This window comes from Triticum dicoccoides, chromosome 3B, assembly GCF_002162155.2.
Source record: "Triticum dicoccoides isolate Atlit2015 ecotype Zavitan chromosome 3B, WEW_v2.0, whole genome shotgun sequence".
Lineage (NCBI taxonomy): Eukaryota > Viridiplantae > Streptophyta > Magnoliopsida > Poales > Poaceae > Triticum > Triticum dicoccoides.
In genome coordinates this window covers 661,266,034-661,289,814 of record NC_041385.1, presented here as the reverse complement: position 1 = coordinate 661,289,814, position 23,781 = coordinate 661,266,034, and the positions used below count along the sequence as shown (strand labels likewise).

Here is a 23,781-nt window from a genome sequence, read left to right as displayed (position 1 = left end):
CACCTGGCTTCCGCTCCCCCGCTTCTTTGTAGGAGAACTTCCGGCTGGCGCCCCGAGCGGCCTTTGGCTTCAGGCTGATGGTTGCTGCAGCCGGGCCTCCTGGGCTACTCTGGAGGTTTCCACCGCTGGGGATGCGGCTCTGACCCGAGGCTGGCAAACGTTTGCCCACGCGCGCGGCTTGAGCCGACGATGCACTCTGCACTTTAAGTTCGACGGAGATGCCACACTTTAGGTGAGGGTGTTCTGGAAAGAAGGTCGTCTCGCCGGATGCTGCCCTAAAGACGATGACCACGGCCGGGCGCCCAGCCCTGGCATCGGTCGGGATGAAGGTGGTGTGAGGCGCGCGGGCAGCAGCGCCCGGGGCTCGCCAAGCTTCGGTGACTCCCCATCGGACGGCAGCTCCTCCAGCGGTGGTCGCGACCAGCCCCCTTGTTGTCGCGCTCGCCTGGGAGAGGGCGTCGGGTCGGCCCGGCACCGCGTCTCGGTGAAGCGGGAGGCAGAATCCAGCTGAGCTCCGGAGGCAGCATGAGTTCCTGCCGAGAGGTGGCGCCGGGCGAGTCGTGCCCATTTTGCTTTTCCTTCTTTCCTGCGCAAAAGAGAATGTAGTCTGGTGCCCCGAGGGGGCGTATCGAACCGTTGTTGTTTAGTTAGCGCGCTGTTCCTACTGTTTCAGCGCTCTATTTTCGTCCTCGTCTTTATGCATGGAAATCACTTAACTTGGGGGGAAAGCTCGTCATGGTCCTCGCCTCCCGAGGCGAGGGCCTCATCGTGCACCTGGTGTCCTGCAGGGGCTAGTCAGTTGGGGCAGCCTCCGGCCCTGGTAGCAGGGACAACCAACCTGAATTGTATGATCTCGTCGCGATGCCCGCGGGGCACGGACTAGGAGGGGCGCTCCCGCAGCGGGCTCGGATAGGGGAGCTCCAAACTACCAGGGCAGAAAACACTCGCGAGGGTGCCCAAGTTCCTCCCTCGTGAGACTTTATGCAAAAGAAAGCGAATCGAATAAGTGAAACGGTCGAAGGGTCGCGAGCTCAAAACGGTAACAACTTCAGTAAATCTTCAAATAGAAACGAACAAGCCAACTGCAGAAAGCAAATGAAAGAAGCCACATCCGGCACCTAATCTAGTCTTCGACGTCTTCTCACCAGCGCGGAGCTAAGTGCTGCCACTGGGCGTGGGCGGGAGCCCCTGAGGCCCGAGGGCGGCACTCCGGAGACTCCGGGGCGTGTACAGCCCCACTCATTATTACGTGAGAGTGTCACGGGCGGTGAGCTTCACAGGCGTTTGCCTTCTTCATAGGCACCGGGCCTTTTCCAAAACGCAATATCTTCATAGGCATCGGGCCTTTTCCAAAACGCGATAACTTCATAGGCATTCGCCTTCTTCACAGGCACCGGGCCTTTTCCAAAACGCGATAACTTCACAGGCACTGTCCTTCTTCACAGGCACCGGGCCTTTTCCAAAACGCGATAACTTCACAGGCATTCGCCTTCTTCACAGGCACCGGGCCTTTTTTAGGAGTAAAACCTTCGGAGGTGTTGAATGTTCCACGCGTTCTGGACGGGCACCCCCTCCTGGGTCTCCAAGCGCGCGGAGCCGGGCTTGGAAACATGAACAACCTTGAACGGGCCCTCCCACATGGGAGAGAGCTTATGCAGTCCCTCCTTGGAGAGAACCCGCCTGAGTATGAGGTCCCCTACCTCAAGAGTCCTGGGGCGGATGTTACGGCAGTGGTATCGTCACAGTGCTTGTTGGTACCTTGCTACTCGTAGCGCGACCTCTCGACGATGCTCCTCCCCCAGCACGAGATCCGTGCCCCGCATGGCGTCTTGCTACGCCTCGTCGAACGCCAGGACCCGTGCGGAACAACACCTGACCTTGTGAGGGAGAACGGCTTCAGCTCCATAAACCAGGAAGAATGGGGTCTCGCCAGTCGGCTTGGTCGCGGTCGTGTGGATGGACCACAGTACAGACTGAAGCTCATCGTTCCAGCCCCTGCCACAGGCTCCCAGCTTCTTCTTGAAGGTCCTGGTTTTGAGGCCCCTCAGGACCTCTGCGTTGGCTCGCTCGGCCTGACCGTTGCTCCGCGGGTATGCCACCGAAGCGTAGCATATCTGTGTTCCAAGGTTAGCACAATATGTTTTGAAGAGCTTACTGGTGAACTGCGAACCGTTGTCGGTGATGATGCGGTTTGGCACCCCGAACCGGCTCACGATGCCCTTGATGAACGTGACCGCAGAACCTGCGGGGATGGTGCGGACAGCTTCCACCTCAGCCCACTTGGTGAACTTGTCCACGGCGACATATAGGTAGCGATAGCCTCCTGGCGCCCGAGGGAACGGGCCTAGGATATGCAGCCCCCAGACTGCGAATGGCCATGAGAGCGGTATGGTCTGCAGGCCTCTTGCCGGCTGATGGATCTGCTTGGCATGGAATTGGCAGGCCTCGCAAGCTTTCACCAGTTCCACGGCGTCACTGAGTGTCGTGGGCCAATAGAACCCTCCGCGGAACGCCTTGCCAATGAGGGTCCGTGACGACGAGTGATGCCCACAGTCTCCACCGTATATGTCTGCCAGCAACTCCTTCCCTTGCTCCCTAGAAATACAACGTAGGGACACATCATTTGGTCGTCTCTGGTAGAGCTCTCCATCCTTGATGCAGTATGCCGTGGCCTGCCGCGCCACACGCTCTGCTTCCTCCTCCTTTTCAGGCAGGGTCCCATGCGTCAGGTAACTCCTGAGCTCTGTGATCCAGCACCCTTCGTGAGGCTCCAACGCTAGGAGCAGGCGCGCTCCTGAGACCGGGCCGCAGACCGGGGCTCCCGAGGCAGGTGGCTGGGGGAGCTCCTCCCGAGGCTGTACCGTGCTTGACAGCGATGGCACCGCCGAGGGCTTGAAGAGCCACTCCTCGAAGACGTTAGACTCCTGAGGTAGTCGCCTGGATGCCCTTTTGGCAATGTCATCGGCCTCTTGGTTGGTGCCGCGAGGCACATGCTGCAACTCCAGTCCCCAGAACTGCTTCTCCATCCTACGGACCTCCACGAGGTAGGCTTCCATGTGCTCGTCCTTTGGCTCGTACACTTTGTTGGAGAAGTTGACGAGGAGCTGCGAATCACCCTTGATGGTGAGGTGCTTCACCCCCACGGCGACTGCAGCTTTCAGGCCTGCTATCAGGCCTTCGTATTCTGCTATGTTATAGGAGACCTTTTCTCCGTACTGGAAACAAAGTTGCACGGCGTAGTAAAGCTTGTCTTGAGTGGGGGATATGAGCACTGCGCCAGCCCCCGCGCCGTGTCGGGAGAACGCCCTGTCAAAGTACATGACCCAACCATCCGGTGCCTCGCTTCCGGGGGAGAGGGATCGATCCTCACCAGCCTTGAGGCCTGGCACCTCTGCCCATTCCCCCACAAAGTCTGCAAGCGCGGCCCCCTTGATGACTCTGGTTGTGCTGAATTCCAGTTGAAATGCTTGTAGCTCAATGTTCCACTCAGCGACTCTCCTAGCTGAGTTGGGGCTCCTGAGCACCCTCTCCAGCGGGTACGCTGAGACGACCTTGATGGGATGGCCCTGAAAATAGTGCCGCAGCTTGCGCGAGGCTACCAATAGCGCGAGGAGGAGTTTCTGGGGCATGGGGTACTGTGCCCTCGCGTCCCGTAGCACTGTGCTGACAAAGTACACAGGGTGCTCGACGAGGTTGGGAGAGCTGGTGTCGCTAGCGTCCTCCGGAGGCCGGGGCGCCTCCTGAGGCAATGGAGCCCCCAGCGGCTGGTCGCTCGGGGGAGGGGTTTCTTCTGTTCTGAGCGTGCTTCCCTGCGGCGACTGATCCTTCTCGGGTGTGGTCGTGGTCTCTGTGAGGCTCTCTTGGTCCTGCTTTGCTTCGACCTGGGCGGTTGCCGCGGCTTTGGTCCTACGCTCCTCCCTAACTGCCACCAAGGCTGCACAGGCAGAGTATGGAGTGGCTGCAAGGTAGAGCACCAGGGGCTCTTGAGGGCGCGGAGCCACCATCACCGGAGGGATGGTTAAGTACCTTTTGAGATCCTGGAACGCTTTGTCGGCCTCTTCAGTCCATTCAAAGGGGCCCTTTTTCTTCATCAGCTTGAAGAAGGGCAACGCTCGTTCCCCCAACTTGGAGATGAAGCGTCCTAGCGCGGTCACACGCCCAGTGAGCTTCTGCATCTCCCTAAGGGTCTTCGGCGGGCTCATGTTCTCGACTGCTTTGACCTTTTCTGGGTTGGCCTCGATGCCCCGGTGGGATACGAGGAAGCCCAGAAGCTTGCCCGAGGGGACTCCAAACACACATTTCTCCGGGTTGAGCCGCAGGTCCACTTCGTTGAGGCTCGCGAAGGTCTCCTCCAAGTCCTGTATCAGGGTTTTTGCCTCCCGAGACTTCACCACAATGTCATCAACATAAGCCTCGATGTTCCTCCCGAGCTGTCAACCCAAGGCGATGTGCATCAGCCGCTGAAAGGTCGCACCTGCGTTGCGCAGTCCGAAGGGCATGCACGTGTAGCAGTACACCCCACACGGGGTTAGGAAGGCCGTTTTCTCCACGTCTTCTACCGCCATCTTGATCTGGTGATAATCGGAAAAGGCATCCAGGAAGCATAACAGGTCGCACCGGCGGTGGACTCGACGATCTGGTCGATACGAGGGGGCGGGAATGAATCCTATGGGCAGGCCTTGTTGAGGTTGGTGAAGTCGACGCACATGCGTTCCTTTCCCCCCTTCTTTGGCATGACAACCGGGTTGGCCAGCCAATCTGGGTAGCGGACCTCACGAATGACCCCTGCCGCCTCCAGCTTGCGGGTCTCTTGAACGATGAAAGCCTGCTTCTCAGTGGACCGTCGTCTCGCTTTCTGCTTCACGGGGCGCACGTTGGGGCATACGTTGAGGTGATGCTCGATTATGCCCCTCGGAACCCCCGCCAGCTGATCAGGTTCCCACGCGAACACCTTCTTGTTCGCGCATAGGAACTTTACCAAGGCCTCCTCCTGTTCGGGCTCAAGGTTGGCGCCTATGGTGAAGGTGGCATTAGTGGATCCGTCCTCGTCGACCAGTATCTGCTTGTTTCTGCCTTGTCTTGGGTGAATAGCTGCTTCTTCTTGGCCGGTGCAGCCCTCTTGGGCTCAGGGGCGTCTGAGCTGGCGGGCTGCGCCACCGCCACAGTCTTGAAAACGAGCTTGAGCACTCGCAATGCATCCCCGGTGTCTCCGGGTATGGTGAGGACGCCGCTGCTCCCGGGCATCTTCATGAGGTTGTACGTCGGGTGAGTTGCGGCCATGAATCGGGCTAGCGCCGGGTAGCCGAGGATGGCGTTGTATGGGAGGCTGATGGGGGCGATGTCGAAGTCGATTAGCTCCGTGCGGAAGTTGTCGTAGGTGCTGAAGGTTACCGAAAGACGGATCCGCCCCAGGGAGCCGGTGGAACCGCCTCCGACGCCCAAGAAGGGCCTACTGGGTTGAAGTCGCTCTGGCGAAACGTGGAGGAGGCTGAAGGCTTCAACCGAGAGCACGCCGAGGCCAGCTCCACTGTCGATGAGGGTCCTGGTGACGGCCACCTGGCAGATGGTGGGGGTGCACAACATCGGGAGCGTTCCCGAGCAGGCTGAGTTGGAGGGGTGATCATCTGACCTGAAGGTCAGATCGACTTTAGGCACCGCCCAACCCGGAGGGGCCCCACGCTGCACGGAAGCGGCGCTGATCTGACGGACGAATGGCTTGATGTGGCGGCCTGAAGGTGGCGCTTGCGAACCACCTAGGAGAGCGGCGACGACCGGGGGCGCCGGTGCAGCGTACTGGGCGAGGAGAAGGTCACGCAGCTCCCCCCAAGAGGCCACGGAGGCCGTGGGCAAGTGGAGCGGCCACATGCGCGGGACACCGATGAGGGCCATGGCAAACCAGTTAGCCATGACCCTGTCGTCGCCCCCAGCCTTGAGGACGGCCTCCTCGTACGCCAGTAGGAAGGCTAGCAGATCGGTCGTGCCGTTGTAGCACGGTGGCATCTCCGTCTTGAACTTGTTCGGCCACCGCACCTGCCGCAAGGCGGGGGCCAAGGCTCGGAGCCCCCCTGCCCCTGCGCTGGCGCTGGTGACCGGAGCGGGCGGTGCATTGCCCATCATGAGGGCGAGCCGCGGTGTTGGCAGAGAGCGGGTCGGTGGAAGGGAAAGCTCCGGCGCACCCCTACCTGGCGCGCCAAATGTCGGATTTCGGGTTCCGGCAGACCTTCTAGGTTCGAACTCTGGGGTGCACGTGGAGATCGCACCTCCTACCTAACTATGTCTCGTCGCCTCGCAAGGATCTAAACTACACGAACAACAACACAAGGGACACGAGGTTTATACTAGTTCGGGCCACCATTGTGGTGTAATACCCTACTCTAGTTTGTGGTGTGGTGGATTGCCTTAGGGGCCGATGATGAACAATACAAGGAAGAACTGCCTCGCGAGGGGTGTTCTTGCGTTGGTGGTTCTGACTAGGGTTCAACTGCTCGATCCCCTGCCTTGAGAGTGGCTAGTCCTATTTATAGAGCGAGGCCCTGGGCCTCTTCCCAAATATTGAGCGGGAAGGACGCCAACAATTGGCCATTTTGAAGGGGAACATCTAGTACACTTATCCTAACTAAAGTTGGTCCTCGCCTGCCAAAGACTCTGGCGGTGACGCCGGCTTGGGCTCCACGATGACCTCCATCCTGCCGCTCTGCTGGTCTTGGTCTTGTTGCACCGAAATGGTTGCCTTTGCTTGATACTCTTGCCTGCGCTTGCTCCCTTTGCACCAAAGAGGAAACAAGGACTCTGAGCAGGCCAGCGCCCGCCTGGCTTGGTCGTCATGGCTTGTGTCACGGGGCACCTCGTGAGGTACCCCGCCTTGATCTCTCCGCCTCCTCGTGAGCCAGCCTGATGAGGCCGTGCCTGAGGAAGCTTCCTGCCGTTCGCCCCGCGAGGCTTGGCCCCTCGCGAGGGTCTTGAGCTTGTGTTGATGAAGATGGGTCGTACTGGGCCACCCCTTGAGCCACGCCGTAGGCCGCAGGCAGGCAAGTCTAGGTACCCCCGTTCCCAGAATGCCGACAGCCAGGAACCAAGAATTCCACAAGAGACTATGGAATTTACTCTTGAGCCAAGAGAAGAAGAAGCTGCTGATGGGAAGAAACATAGGAAAGAGAGAGTAAAGAAGACCATTGCTAGAGTGATTGGTATACCATCCATGATGGTGGATGATGAAGATGAGGAGGAAGAACCAGCTGCACCCCCTGCCAAGTCTCAGAAGTTAATGGCAGATGCCATGAAATCTGCAGGTGCACCCTCCAAGTCCAAGCCAAAGCCTGCACCTAAGGTTTCTGCTCCCAAGAGATCCACAAGAAACATCACTGCTGCTAAAAGAACAAGGCCCCAGTGCCAGATGTTCAAGAGGATGAAGAGCCACAAGTGCTAAGGAAGTTGAAGCAAAAGATTCCAAATCATGATGATGGACATCCAGTGGCTGAAAACATGAAACACAGGAAGGATAGTGGACTGAGACAATGGAGGAAAACTGATCCATACTCAGTAAGGAGGAGAACAGCTGTTGACTATCGTTTCCATACCAGAGAACAACAAGACTTTTATGAGACAGTGCTTCTTGACAAGAAGCCCATCATAAGCAACATGAAGTGGGTGGATTGGAAGTACATAGATAACAATGAAGATTACTTCCCCTATGTTCATGAGAGCATCAGGCTGACAGGTGTTGATGCTTTTGTTGGACAAAAGCTCACAAAGTGGAATGATGAGATGGTGATGCAGTTTTATTCCACTGCACACTTCTATCCAGATGGAAAAATTGTGTGGATGTCTGAGGGCACTAGATACCAGTCATGAATCTCAGAGAGGGTTGCTCTTATCAATGCCCCCGAAGAAGGAGAAAATGATATTGATGTACATGGAAAACTCAGGATGGATCACAACACAATGGCACACATGTACAAGATCATTCCTGATGAGCCATTGGATACACACAAGTTTGGCTCTATCTACTTTTTTCTTGCTGGTTTGGCCACCATAAACTATATCTTGAGGCACACCTTGTTGCCTAAGTCTAGAGATGAGAGGATGATCCGTGACCACTCATCAACTTGCTGCACTTGTTTGATATACCACAAAAGTTCAAAGTCATGAGCCTGATTGTAGAGACAATCAAAAGGACTGTTGTTGATCAGAAGAGGTCATGTGGATATGCACTACACATCCAGATGCTTATCAGCTCCAAGGTTGGTACAGACACATATCTGCTTGATAGAGAGCACCTTCCTCTTCGGCTAGAATTTGAAGATAATGAAGTGGTGATGGATTCTTCACATCCAACTTCAGTTGAGGCGCAAGAGAAGGCAGAAAAGGTAAAAGCATCCAAAGCAGCAAAGGTAGCTAGTGCACCCAATGCATCAATAGTGCATCCAAATCAAAGCAAGACCAACTGACATATCTGCTGGAAGCAACTCTGAGGATTGAGCAAAGTCTGGCCAACTTAGACAAGAATCAAGAGAGCCTAGAGCGGATAGTTGAGGATAAAATGTATAATCTTGATGTCAATGTTACAAGGATCCAATCTATTATGGAGAAGCTGAGAGATGATGCTGAGGATAGTGATGACAGATCTACCATTGGCAGATTCTAGACAGTGCCTAGGGCACAAAGGTCATCAGCTGAGACAGTTGTAGACACCAGGACTACACACTCTACTCCAGCCGCCACTGCCACAGTGCCACCACCAGTGTCAACTCCACCAGCTCAACAGACATCAACCGTGACATTTGCAGAAGCAGTTCTCTCAACGCCATCTATGCACACCGGAGCAACAAGCCAGAAGACCCCTTCAGGAGTTCCCAGAGATTGTGCCGAGAGTGTCGTATAGCACTATATGTTTTCAAGCTTTTTGGTAACTTGTTGCCAAAGGGGGAGAAAATGTATAGATCATAGGCTTCAAGAGAGAGAAAGTGTCTCATTCTTTTGCTTGTTGGTTTTATTGCCAGTTGCTACTTCATTCGTTTGATTGATGCTACTTATTTCTTTATGCTTGTGAGATACTTTATGTGGTTGTGTGTTTGATCACACTATGTTTAATGTGTGCTTAAATGCATATTCCTATGATTGCTTATGTATGATCATTCACTTGTATTTGGTGATGCGTGCATGTTATTTCATCTTTTCATTTTGTGCGCTCCACCAAGCTGTATGTGACATGGAAGAGTGACCCATGATTCTAATCGATTGTGCATTTGCATTCAAACGCAAATTTCAAATAATGCACAAATTTAGGGGGAGCTCTTGTCTATCACATACTTCTCAAAGCGACGATGTATTTCATCCATTTTATCATTTGTCGAAGCTTTGATCTATATGTTAAGGGAGAGATTGAAAATGCAACTAATCCCCGGGTGGTTTTGGTAATTCATAACAACATATAGCTCATTAAACTAATATCCATTCAAGATAAATATTTCAGAAGTTCAGTGAATGGCATGGCATGGACTAGAGATGTGGACCCCTCAAAATGCTAAGGACATATATTGGCAAAAGCTCAAGACTCTCCATCTTTATTTTAGTGATGCAAGATCACATTGAGTCCATAGAAAAGTCAATACTATTAAAAGGGGATGAGGTGTTGCTTAATGGCTTTCCTGCTCAAATGTTTAGTGATATTGCTCCAAAACCCTCAACCACTTTCTCCATCCAAATATGTCAAAACCCTAAACTCCAACTCGGCCCCATCGATTCTTTCTATCTAGCGTCATCGAGTTCATATGACATAGCCACAGCCAGAAACCCTAACAATTTGATCTCACCAATACAGTTCTCGGTCTCACCAAGATGGCCCTGCCAACACTCCGTGACTTGTTGCATTTACTTCGGTCTCACCGAGTTGGCTTGGCAGATTCTCTGTTGCCCTATTGCTTCACTTCAGTCTCACCGAGTTGATGCAATTGGTGCCACCGAGATAATGTTTGCCCTAAGCCCTGGCACATCGGTCTCACCGAGTTGTTCCAGTCGGTCCCACCGAGATTTCTAATGTTCCCATTTTTGAACTAATCGGTGCCACCGATTTTAATCATCCAGTCTCACTGAGATGGGTCAAATGTGTGTAACGGTTGGATTTTGTGTGGAGGCTATATATACCCCTCCACCCCTTCTTCATCTGTGAGAGAGCCATCAGGACGCGCCTACACTTCTACCATACATTTTTTGAGAGAGAACCACCTACTCATGTGTTGAGATCAAGATATTCCAATCCTACCACAAGAATCTTGATTTCTAGCCTTCCCCAAATTGCTTTCCACTCAAATCATCTTTCCACCATATCCAAATCTGTGCGAGGGAGTTGAGTGTTGGAGAGACTATCATTTGAAGCACAAGAGCAAGGAGTTCATCATCAACACACCGTCTATTACCTTTTGGAGAGTGGTGTCTCATAGATTGGTTAGGTGTCTCTTGGGAGCCTCCGACATGATGTGGAGTTGAACCAAGAAGTTTGTAAGGGCAAGGAGATCGCCTACTTCGTGAAGATCTATCCGAGTAAGGCAAGTCCTTCATGGACGATGGCCATGGTGGGATAGACAAGGTTGCTTCTTCGTGGATCCTTTGTGGGTGGAGCCCTCCGTGGACTCCCGCAGCCGTTACCCTTCGTGGGTTGAAGTCTCCATCAACGTGGACGTACGATAGCACCACCTATCGTAACCACGCCAAAAATCTCCGTGTCTTCATTGCGTTTGTCTTCTTCAAACCCTTCCCTTTACCTTCATATGCAATGTTTTACTTTCCGTTGGTACACTCTTAGAATTGCATGTGTAGGTTGATTACTTGACTTGTGCTAATTGCTAAAATCTGCCCACAACTAAAAATGGGAAAATGATAGATTTTTATTTGATCAAGTAGTCTAATCACCCCCCTCTAGTCATACTTTCAATCCTAGAATTGAGTTCTTCAATCCTGCATCGATGGAAATCGACAACATTTGTTCTTCTAATCTGTTATTTCTGTATGTTCGTCCTATTGCTCTGATGTGTAGAGCGAAAATGCGTGATAACGTGTTTCAAGTGAAACGTTGAGAACGAGAGAGAGATATCCGGGCAGAAGCACACATATTGCTTGAGAATTAAGTAAATACTCTAAAATAGTGATCTAAACGCTCTTATATTTCTTTACGGAGGGAGGAGAAAATATCTAGTGCAATACAGACTAAGATGCAACCGTGATACTATCATGGGCTCTTAAGCCGTCGGATTCTCAGATCGGACGCATCCCGGTAACTCTGCAACATCTGCAAAAAAACCCTCCTAATATGCGCATTGATTCAGCAGATCCAACAAGCCCCATATGCCATCCGATCTGAGAATCAGACTCACAGGTAGCACATGAGCCTGGGTAGCACCATACTCTCCCACAGAGGGAGGGAATACATGATTACTTGAGGCCAACGAATTAGAGAGTTACCTTGAAAAAATAGGAATTACAAAGCTTGAGAGCCAAGGAAGTACTACTACATGATTAATACAAACATCTACTAGTAACAAATCCTACGCCGTGCGGAGCTCTGCGAGGACCCCCAGATCCCATCATTTCGCCCCCTCCCGTCAAGCGGCGGCTCGCACCGAAGCGCCTGACTTGCCGTGCCGTCCAACCCATGGCAGCCGCCTCCGCCTCCGCCGGAAACGCGGGCGAGCCGCGGCTCGTCGACCGCTGCATCGACGCAGCGGCGCGGTGCCGAGCATCCGTGGAGGCCTGGCGCCGCCAACGCCGGTCCCTCGAGCGCCTGCCCGGGCAGCTGGCCGACGCGCTCCTCAGCCGCCTCGCCGCTCGCCGCCTCCTTTCCCCCTCCCTCCTCGAGTAAGCGCCCCGCCTTCTCCACCCAGACATGCCCGATCTTTTCTTTGTTTTCTCTACCATGAGTGGTTTTGCGCTGTTCCGTTTCTGGATCTGTTGCTTCCTGCCGCGTGCGGATGAATCGTGCTTGTGTGCGCAGGGTTTTCCAGCACTCGGTGCAGGAGATCGACTTCAGCGGCAACATCGCCGTAGATGCGGAGTGGCTGGCTTACCTCGGCTCCTTCCGTTACCTGGGCATCCTCAAGCTGGCGGACTGCAAGAAGGTCGACCACTCCGCGATCTGGGCACTGTCCGGTACAACTCGCGAGTCTATTTCTATAATGAAACCATGATTTCCAGTACATAGTTTCGAAACATGACTTAGTTTGATTGAAGAAATTAATTGCCTTACTAAAACAAAATTGCTCTGATGATTCAGGCATGAGTATGCTAAAAGAATTGGACCTGTCGAGATGCTCTAGGATAACTGATGCCGGCATCAAACATATAGTCTCCATTGATAGTCTGGAGAAGCTACACTTATCTGAGACTGGATTGACTGACAATGGAGTGATGCTCATTTCAGCACTAAAAGGTTTAAATTTGCTAGATTTGGGAGGAATTCATATGACCGACAAAGCGTTGCGGTCATTACAGGTACATACTCTCATGATGTGCGACCATTTTTCCCCCATTAACGGATGCAGAGAGATTCTCCTATGCTAACCTTGTCTCATCTTGTAATCTTTATATTTTCTGATAGCATATTTACATATCAGTATGCCACTGCTTGCTCATTTCTTTTTGAATGACGCGTAATGGAGTATTAATTTATAGTTGTTACTGTTCCAGGTATTGACACAACTTGAGCACCTTGATATATGGGGTAGTGAAATTACTGATGAGGGAGCTTCAATCCTTAAGGCGTTTACAAGATTGAGGTTCTTAAATGTTTCTTGGACACATGTGACTCGTCTACCACCTCTTCCAAACATGAAATATCTTAATATGAGCAACTGTACAATTTATTCCATTCGTGGCGGTGATTCTGAAGTTCATATTCCTCTGCAAAAGTTTACGGCCTCTGCAGCCTCAATTGTTGACGTTGATGAAGTGTTCTCTAGCATCGTAGCAAGCTCATTTTCATTCTTGGATATGTCTGGTTGTTCTTTAAGCAACTTATATGGCCTGCAAAAGATGAAAAGTCTAGAGCATTTGGACCTTAGCTTGAGCAGAGTAACTGACGATGCAATCGAGTATGTTGCAAATATTGGAATGAAGCTGAGATATCTAAGCCTCAAGAATACTGGAATAACCTCTCAGGCACCATGTATTTTGGCAGGAACAGTTCCAAACCTGGCTTCACTGTCTTTAGCTTATACAAAAGTTGATGATTCTGCTCTAGTATATATCAGCATGATGCCTTCATTGAGAGTGATAGATCTAAGTCATACAAGTATCAAAGGTTGCTTTTTTGCTTTGCATTTATTTCTTTTTCTTGATTAAATAAACATGCTTTCTCTTTGAGAAACTGAATTCTATCATATGACAGGGTTCACTTGTGTTGAAGCAAACTCAGAGAAAATACTGTCTCTGCCTCTACTTGAGCATCTCATATATCTTGAAAGTCTAAATCTGGAGGATGCACCACTGTCAGATGAAGTTATACCTCCCATGGCATCCTTTAGAGCACTAAAATATTTGTACCTGAAAAGTGATTTCTTGTCTGATCCCGCATTGCATGCCCTGTCTTCTGCCTCAAATTTGATACATCTTGGATTTTGTGGGAGTGTATTATCAAACTCTGGGCTTCTGCAATTTGTGCCCCCTGCCCAACTACATGTGTTGGATTTAAGTGGCTGCTGGGTCTTAACAGAGTATGCCATCTCATCATTTCGTAGCCATCACCCGATGATAGAGTTGAGACATGAACTAATTCAGGAACTTCAACCAAGCCACATCGGTACTTCACAAGTTCGCAAGTCTAGGCATCTTCCACGGGCAAAAACAAAAGTTTTTAATAGCTCGGCTGATTCTAGCAGGCATTCTGGTATCTTCTTCATGGGTAAGGGTGATGTAACTTCAATCTGCTTTATTCTCTTTCAGTTAGAAGGAATATAATCCGAGTGAGCTATGTGCTTTATAACATATGATAACAAATTTGCCTTTTGATTTAAACAGATCAAAGGATAAAATACAGCAGGGAGAAAATGCTGGAGATCCAAGATCTTACCCAATCGAATTCAGTGTTACATGATGTGCAGCTTCCACCAGAGCTGCGACGGATGGAATGAGACAAGTTCTGGTTTGCTTTTCTCATGCACTTCAGTCTCGTCATTTGATTGAATAGTGCATCTATTTTCTCGGGGGACATCGCAATTTTGAATTAGCTAAAGACAGCTCGTCATTTGATTAAATAGTGCTTCTCTCACTGTATACTGCCAACTGTCTGAGTTGTAACATGAAGAATTTGCTTGTATGATTTATATGCCTTTGTGATCCTGAAGTATGTATTCAGTCATTTCATTTGTTTTAACAGAGGGCATTTGTGTTATGTTGTTCAGATGTGACCATGGGTTCAAATGGTTGATGCTTCCTGATGTAGGATGATTTTTGTCTTAAAGTATTTGCCATTTGATCATGATCAGTCTTATTACCCATGAGCAATACATGGTAAACGAAGGAGAGTCCATGAGGTGCAGCATTTTCCATGTAAACATTGTTCCTATGTCGATCATTTTGTTCCTTCCTGGGTGGAAAATAACAATTAATGGACGTATTTGTTCTTCTAACCAGCTACGGACTTCCGGAAGTTGCGAAACAAGCTGCTGGTGAAATCGAATTGTTCATATAACTATACACAGCTATAACTGTACGATAAACTAACTGTACAGAAACAATTCCCATAAAAAAACTATACAGAAACAATTATAGAAATTTGCAAACACACGGAGATTCTTAAAGATCCTTGTTGGTTTTGTTGGGTGATGTACTGTAATCAAACCAATGCCACAGCAATCTTCTCGCTGTGCTGAAGCAGACACTCCTTGAGCTCATCTGACATGTAATGGAGCACAATGCTTGTGTCTGGTACGTAGTCAATGTCTTTAATTTCTCTAATCAGCCAACTATTGCGTAGATCTCTTGTGCTTGCGTATGGCCGGTGTCACCAGCTCGGAACTCGAGAATGGTTTCCAACTCAAGCCAGTTTCTATACTCAAGTTCTTTTGTTTCATCAGACCCCTTATTCTTGCAACTTCATCCCATAAACCAGCATGGGCATACAAGTTTGAGAGAAGGACATATGGAGGTGGATCTCGAGGCACGAGATCTATGAGACGATTGGCTACACTTTCACCAATCTAAGTATTTTCGCAAGTCCTACAACACCACGCTCGCAGAGGGAGATGGATCCCATTGAAGATGACATCGTTCCGATGCATGAATTCTTCCTACGGGATTGTTTTCTTACTAGTAAGATGCCCATGTGTGCTACGGAACCACAAGAAATGAGACACAATATAATTTAATCTGGTTATACATGGAATTAATTCATTTTAATAACTCCAGTTATATATTGACTATGGCCCGAAGGCTTATGGTGTATATATCGTATTACATGAAAGGTGATATGTACAATGCATACAGACAAGACAAACCTTGGTACTCTAGAGTCTGGAGATGTTGGACTAAAAAAGGTCTGCTTGAGCTCATGGGCTTAAATGAGTTTTGGGTCGACAAACGGAACATATATGGTTTTTTTTCAAAGCAATGTGGCAGCAGATAGACTCACATAAATACTGTAGAATAAATATAAGGCAGGTTTCTTTTTCAAAACACACGGTTGTAGTATTAAAAAAGGATGCGTTTCTCATGTTCTAGGAGAAGAGTACTACTATTACTATATAAAAATGGATGAATTTCTCACGTTGAAGGAGAAGAGTCCTACAATATACAAGTTATGTACTCCCTCCGTCCCATAATATAAGAGCATTTTTGACACTACAATGTTTAGCGGCGAAAATTTGGGCAACCCACTTGGTCAACACGTGATGATAGTCTGGTACAATTTTTTATTCACATCAAAAGTATCTTACATCGTAAACCTTGTATCGTAAGTTCTATGATGGCTGTTTTGAAAATTCTTCCTTGGAACATATACAGTTCTTTTTGTAAAAACTGAAGTGGTGTAGCAAAAAAAAAAGACTTTCCATATCCTCTTTGAAATCTGAATTGCCCAACCCAATTTCTGACCACATGTGTTTGCAGGAAGCCCTAATTTCTCTGTTCATGGAGACAAAACCATACTGCCTAGAACACACCGAACGCAACAAAACGAGTTTTTTGAGCTCTCAAGCAAGCAGGGAAGACCTATATATGTTTGTGATTGTGCTGTATGCAGTAGGTGGAGAACGTCCAAGAAATTCAAACATCATGCAGGGAAGAGTCACGTGCATACATATTCCATTGCATCAATGAACTGCGACTGCTTAAGCTATAATCTAGCAGAAGCTGGAACTTTTGAGCAAATTAAAATTTGTAGAGGTGCCCCTGGTATCTCTCATCTCCTCTTTGCGGATGACACACTTTTGTTTTTCAAAGCAAATCCTGAGCAAGCAAATTTTGTCAAAGGAGTCATTTCAAGGTATGCCCAAGCAACTGGCCAGCTCATAAATCCCCAAAAATGCTCTATTCAATTTGGAGACAGTTGCCCTATTGACATCCAACAAGAGGTTAGACAAATCCTTGATGTGGTGCAAGAGGAGTTTGAATCCAAATATTTGGGATTACCAATACTTGATGAAAGGATGCATAGAGGGAAATTCCAAAATCTACAGGAAAGGCTCACATCTGGGGGGACACTATTTCTCAAGCGAGAAAGGAAACTTTTATTAAGTGACATCCCAACATATGTTATGGGCGTGTTTAAGCTTCCTGTGTCCGTTTGTGATGATTTATCAAGGCTGGTATGGAACTTCTGGTAGGGATCCAAACAGGAACAACGCAAGGTACATTGGTTGTCATTTGACAAGATCATCGAGCCTAAGTGCAGAGGTGGCTTGGGGTTCCGGGATTTCTGTTTGTTTAATCAAGCCTTGTTAGCAAGGCAAGCGTGGCGTCTCATTACATGGCCGGATTCACTGTGCGCCCAGGTTCTCAAGGCAAGGTACTACCCTAGTGGTAACTTCGAAGATACTGTGTTTTAGGTAATGCCTCGCCGACTTGGCACGCTATCCACTATGGCCTCGAACTTCCCAAGAAGGGCTTGATTTAGAGGGTAGGAAACGGGGAACACATCCGCATTTGGAGGGACCCTTGGCTCCCCTGCCCTTTCTCCTTCAAGCCGGAGTCACCGAGAGGTACATGTCGCTTGAGATGCATGGCGGAGCTACTGGATGATGCCGGGAGGTGGAATGGAGATCTCTCCTACGACGCCAGCTCCTTCCCATGGATGTTGCGGTTATCACAAAGATCAAGCTATCAACAAGGGGCTTCGAGGATGTCCTCGCCTAGGCGCCCGATCCCACGGGTGTCTTCACTGTATGGAGCACCTACCGACTTGCCCTGGACGAGAGGGACCGCACGTCATCATGCGCCACGAGCAGGGCACCGGACGGCACACATGCTGTCTCGGAAGCATTGTGGGGGTGCCCTGCCCCTCCAATGGTACATGTGTTTGCTTGGCGGCTTGTCACAAACTCTCTGGCTACGATGGAAAATAAGGCAAAGAGAAAGATCGACATATGCATGATCTGTGGTGTGGAACGCGAGGATACTTTCCACGCGACTCATGCGATGAGTGAGCACCGGAGGATGCCCCAGCTGGAAAACATCGACCATACAAGACGGGAGTGGTTGATGCATCTCTCAATAAGTGAAGTGAGGAGGACCGACTTCTTATATTGATGGCACTATGGAGAACTTGGCATGTGCATAACGAGCTGACACACCGCAAGCTGACGACTCCCATTGCTATGTCCCGTTGATTTTTGAATAGTTATATGATGTCGCTCTTGTGCTTAAAGCAGCCTGCAAAAAATTTGGAGAAGGGGAAGATGCTGGTGTACCAGGATGGACATAGCCATGCTGCCAACCGGTGCAAGTAAAAGATGCAAGTACATGTAAGAGATGGAACCGGCCGGCGGTGGGCTGGAACAATCTGAATACAAATGAAGCGTTCAGGGAGGAGAACGGGACAGGAGGAGCGGGTATGTTACTGCAGAACCGAGAAGGACATGTCGTCTTTGCATCATGTCGCTTTGTACATGTTCTAGCGCCCTTGAAGCGGAAGTTTCAACACGTCAGAAGGCATTGCACTGGCCTTGGAGTGGATCACAGAGGCTTTTACCGTCGAAATGGACTGTTATGTGGCTACTCAAATGCTTATGGATGACACGTCAAATAGATTTCCAGTGGCTGCTTTAGTTGAGGAAGGGAAGCAACTACTTAAGTCTGGGTGTGATTCTCTATAGCACATGTTAGGAGAAGCCAAAATAATGTAGCTCATACTTTAGCACAGATGGGTAGATCATCTACTCGCACGGCCATCTGGCTCCGCCATGGCCTAGACGAAATCGGCGCTCTTTACCAAGAAGATTGTAATGAACCACCTTGATTGAAATGAAATTAATTTTACTGCAAAAACAAAATCTAATGGGTCCAGGAACCAATTAGGCGAATGAATGTGATTAGACAAGGTATACTTTGTCAAGATGTAAAGGAAGCAGGGAAGAGAAAACTAAAGATGCGGTGCTGCACCTAGATTGCAGCAAACATAGAGGGGCATAGCTCGACCCTCATGAGGAAGGGAGCAGTTCTGGCGCGAGTGCGGTTGTAGCTCAAGAGGAGATGCAAAGACACTGGGCTCCAATTATTTCTGAAGCCAAAGTCAAAGCTTGAACCACACTACTGCCCTCATTTTAAATTAATTAAGTTTTAGTTTTTTCGTTCTAAATTAAACATCTTCACGTTTGATCAAGTACATAAAAATACATCAATATCAACAACATCAAGTTAATTTAATCACATTCATCATACAATACATGTTTGCATCATTAATATTTGATATTGTAGATATATGTTAGCATATTTTTCTATTGACTTGGTCAAACTTAATGGTGTTTGACTTAGGAAAAGTTTAAAACTTCAATTAATTGTGAATGGAGGAAGTATGGCTATGACTCTTAAGAGTTTAAGGGAAAAAATCATGTACAAACGAAAACTAAGTTAAAAAAGGATGATCCAGTGGGGGCGTGTGTCCATGGTTGTCTTATCGTGAGGCGCCCCATGAGTGGGTCCACGGCTACAAATAATTAAGGTTTGTATGCATATACAAATGATACACTAACTAGAAGGGTTGGGCGCACTTAGCTGCTGCGTCATTGGTGTTGTTGAGATTTTATAAAAGAAATATTGTTTGGTTTTGCACATGCATGTACATTTCGAACCCCCATTCCATTGAATTTTTTGGCGATCGTTGTGACACTTTTGAAGAAGACACTGTTGGAAGACGTAGTAGAAAACAAAAAGTTTCGCACCTAAGTTTACCCAAGATCAATATGAAGATGCATAACGTGTTGGGATCACGATCGTTACCGTCACCGAGTTGCAGCGGAAGAAGAACGTGTCAGTGTAAATCATACTTGGAGTCCCTCGAACCATGGATGAACGATCCCTTGTACCGCCCATGAATAGTCCATCAAACCGAAGACCAAAAGCACGGCCTCTCTATTTGGTTGCAAGCGTGCAACCTTCACGATCCAGCAGCGCTTCGCCGCCCAGAGCTAATCGTCACTGAAGAATTAGAGGAAGGAGATTAGAACCACACATCCTTCTAATTATGTGGACAAGAGGATTAGCCTAGCTCTAATTAGTCAATTAGGACCAACTAGAACTAGAACTAGAAGAACTATAGGAGGCTCCAAAACTTGTGTGTTCAATAGAGCAAAACCCCCTAGCATATATAGTGAGGGGGAAGCCACTAAGGAGGGAAAGACCCTCCTTGGGGCACCGGCTGCGGGGGAGGAGTAGGACTCCTTCCCAAGTCCATTTCGCCCCCCTTGCACCACTTCCTTATGGGCCTTTGTGGCCCATAATTCCCTCCACCTCTTGACCTTTTTAGACCCGTCTGATATTTAAATTAAATATAAAATTTTCTAAATATTTATAGGCCATTATATTGAAGGAAATATGCCCTAGAGGAAATAATAAAGTTGTTATTTATATTTCCTTATATCATGATAAATGTTTATTATTCATTCTAGAATTGTATCAACCGGAAACTTGATACATGTGTGAATACATAGAAAAAACAAAGTGTCCCTAGTATGCCTCTACTAGGCTAGCTCGTTAATCAAAGATGGTTAAGTTTCCTGACCATAGACATGTGTTGTCATTTGATGAACGGGATCACATCATTAAGAGAATGATGTGATGGTCAAGACCCATCCGTTAGCTTAGCATAATGGTCGTTAAGTTTTATTGCTATTGCTTTCTTCATGACTTATACATATTCCTTTGACTATGAGATTATGCAACTCCCGATTACCGGAGGAACACCTTGTGTACTATCAAACGTCACAACGTAACTAGGTGATTATAAAGATGCTCTACAGGTGTCTCTGAAGGTGTTTGTTGGGTTGGTATAGATCAAGATTAGGATTTGTCTCTTCGTGGATCAGAGAGGTATCTTTGGGCCCTCTCGGTAATGCACATCACTATAAGCCTTGCAAGCAATGTAACTAATGAGTTAGTTACGGGATGATGCATTATGGAACGAGTAAAGAGACTTGCCGGTAACGAGGTTGAACTAGGTATGAAGATACCAATGATCGAATCTCGGGCAAGTAATATACCGATGACAAAGGGAATAATGTATGTTGTTATTGCGGTTTGACCGACAAAGATCTTTGTAGAATATGTAGGAACCAATATGAGCATCCAGGTTCCACTATTGGTTATTGACCGGAGATGTGTCTCAGTCATGTCTACATAGTTCTCGAACCCGTAGGGTCCGTACACTTAACGTTTGATGACGATTTGTATTATGAGTTATGTGTTTTGGTGACCGAAGATTGTTCGGAGTCCCGAATGAGATGACGGACATGACGAGGATTCTCAAAATGATTTTGGGAAGTTTCAGATGCTTTTGGGAGTACCAGGAGGTTATCGGAACCCCCCGGGGAATTGTTGGGCCAACATGGTCCATAGGGGAAAGGGGAGGCAGCCCACAAGGGGTGGCCGCGCCCCCTCCCATAGGGAGTCCAAATTGGACTAGGGGAGGGGGCGCACCCCCCTTTCGTTCTCCTCTTCCTCTCCCTTCCCCCTTTTCCTGTTGGAAATATGCCCTAGAGGCAATAATAAAATGATTATTATTATATTTCCTTGTTCATGATAATTGTCTATTATTCATGCTATAATTTGCTATCCGGAAATCGTAATACATGTGTGAATACATAGACCACAACATGTCCCTAGTAAGCCTCTAGTTGAATAGCTCGTTGATCAACAGCTAGTCATGGTCTCCTGACTATGGACATTGGATGTCGTTGATAACGGGATCACATCATTAGGAGAATGATGTGATGGACAAGACCCAATCCTAAGCATAGCACAAGATTGTGTAGTTCGTTTGCTAGTGCTTTTCTAATGTCAAGTATCATTTCCTTAGACCATGATATCGTGTAACTCCCTGATACCGTAGGAGTGCTTTGGGGTGTACCAAACGTCACAACGTAACTGGGTGGCTATAAAGGTATACTACAGGTATCTCCGAAAGTGTCTGTTGGGTTGACACGGATCGAGACTGGGATTTGTCACTCCGTATGACGGAGAGGTATCTCTGGGCCCACTCGGTAATGCATCATCATAATGAGCTCAATGTGACCAAGTGGTTGGTCACGGGATCATGTATTACAGTATGAGTAAAGTGACTTGCTGGTAACGAGATTGAACAAGGTATTGGGATACCGACGATCGAATCTCGGGAAAGTAACATACCGATTGACGAAGGGAATTGTATACGGGATTACTTGAATCCTCGACATCGTGGTTCATTCGATGAGATCATCGTGGAACATGTGGGAGCCAACATGGGTATCCAGATCCCGCTGTTGGTTATTGGCCGGAGAACTATCTCGGTCATGTCGGCATGATTCCCGAACCCGTAGGGTCTACACACTTAAGGTTCGGTGACGCTAGGGTTGTAGAGATATTAGTATGCGGTAACCCAAAAGTTGTTCAGAGTCCCAGATGAGATCCCAGACGTCAGAGGAGTTCCGGAATGGTCTGGAGGTGAAGAATTGTATATAGGAAGTCCAGTTTCGGCCACCGGGAAAGTTTCGGGGGTCACCGGTATTGTATCGGGACCACCGAAAGGGTCTCGGGGGTCCACCGGGTGGGGCCACCTATCCCGGAGGGCCACGTGGGCTGAAGAGGGAAGGGAACCAGCCCCTGGTGGGCTGGTGCGCCCCCCTTGGGCCTCCCCCTGCGCCTAGGGTTGGAAACCCTAGGGGTGGGGGCACCCCACTTGACTTGGGGGGCAAGTCCCCCCTAGGCCGCCGCCCCCCTTGAGATGGGATCTATAGGGGGCCGGTGCATCCCCTATGCCTCCTATATAAAGATGAGGGGAGGGAGGGCAGCCGCACCCTAGTCCCTGGCGCCTCCCTCTCCCCTCGTACCACCTCTCCCGCTCGCTGAGCTTGGCGAAGCCCTGCCGAGATCGCTGCTACTTCCACCACCACACCGTTGTGCTGCTGGATCTCCATCAACCTCTCCTTCCCCCTTGCTGGATCAAGAAGGAGGAGACGTTTTCCCCAACCGCACGTGTGTTGAATGTGGAGGTGCCGTCCGTTCGGCACTAGGATCTTCGGTGATTTGGATCACGACGAGTACGACTCCCTCAACCCCGTTCTCTTGAACGCTTCCACTCGTGATCTACAAGGGTATGTAGATGCACTCCTCTCTCTTGTTGCTAGATGACTCCATAAATTGATCTTGATGAAGCATAGAGTTTTTTTATTTTCGGCAACGTTCCCCAACAGTGGTATCAGAGCTAGGTCTATGCGTAGTTTCTTTGCACGAGTAAAACACAAATTTGTTGTGGGCGTAGATGTTGTCAATTTTCTTGCCACTACTAGTCTTATCTTGTTTCGGCGGCATCGTGGGATTAAGCGGCCCGGACCGACCTTACACGTACGCTTACGTGAGACAGGTTCCACCGACTGACATGCACTAGTTGTGACACCCGGATAATTAAGCTACAGTAATCCCACGTTAACGATGCCACATCACCTCCGTTACTGTTGCTAACCTCGCATTAGTTCGAAACCGATTCAAATACAAATTCAAGATCAAGCAAACATTAAAAGTTTTCAAATATTAAAACTAAAATGTTCAATAAATATTAGATAAGTCAGAGTCTATGATAAAATTGTAAACAACATTATTAAAATTTGATAAGTGACTTAAACAACCTCAAACAGTGGCTGAAAACATTATTTAATAACCTTTTTATTAATACAAAATAAATATGAAATGATATTTACCCCAAACTAGTTTTTGGTGGTAGGATATATTGTGCTGTGATTTGTGGTCCAACTCTCATATTTTACCAAACTCATTTGGTGCCCAAACAATTAGCAAAAACAGAAAAGAAAATAAAGAAAAAGGAAAAGAATAAAACAGAAAACAAAGCTAAAAAAAGAAAGAGAAAGCAACCCCCCCACTGGGCTCCACCCCAGCAGGCCACAACCCCACCAGGCCGGCCCACCTGGCCCATCCGGCCTCACCCCACTCCCCTTAATCCCCCGATCCACACCAAACCCTAACCCTATCCCTTCGTCCTCCCACTTCCCCCCCGATCTGGATCAGGGATCCACCCATCGCTCGCCCTGCGCGACCCCAGCGCGCCCCGGCCCCGTCGCCCATTGCCGCCCCGCCGCGCCTCCGTCCTCC

General features: G+C 48.8%; 1 protein-coding gene across 1 annotated transcript; it reads left to right on the top strand.

The window, feature by feature from the left end:
- The first annotated feature begins 11,562 nt into the window (after window positions 1-11,562).
- Window positions 11,563-14,508, top strand: LOC119277680 (internalin I-like). The gene is made up of 6 exons (XM_037558981.1): window positions 11,563-11,850; window positions 11,987-12,141; window positions 12,266-12,483; window positions 12,679-13,291; window positions 13,379-13,891; window positions 14,008-14,508. Exons 1-6 carry the CDS (start codon window positions 11,648-11,650, stop codon window positions 14,118-14,120), a joined length of 1,815 nt encoding a protein of 604 aa, XP_037414878.1. The 5' UTR covers window positions 11,563-11,647; the 3' UTR covers window positions 14,121-14,508.
- Window positions 14,509-23,781: the final 9,273 nt, after the last annotated feature.

Coding starts and splice junctions, on each gene's coding strand:
- LOC119277680 (XM_037558981.1), top strand. CDS start 11,648: ATGGCAGCCGCCTCCGCCTCCGCCGGAAACGCGGGCGAGCCGCGGCTC. Junction 12,142..12,265: donor CGCGATCTGGGCACTGTCCG/GTACAACTCGCG, acceptor CTGATGATTCAG/GCATGAGTATGCTAAAAGAA. Junction 13,892..14,007: donor TTCTGGTATCTTCTTCATGG/GTAAGGGTGATG, acceptor TGATTTAAACAG/ATCAAAGGATAAAATACAGC.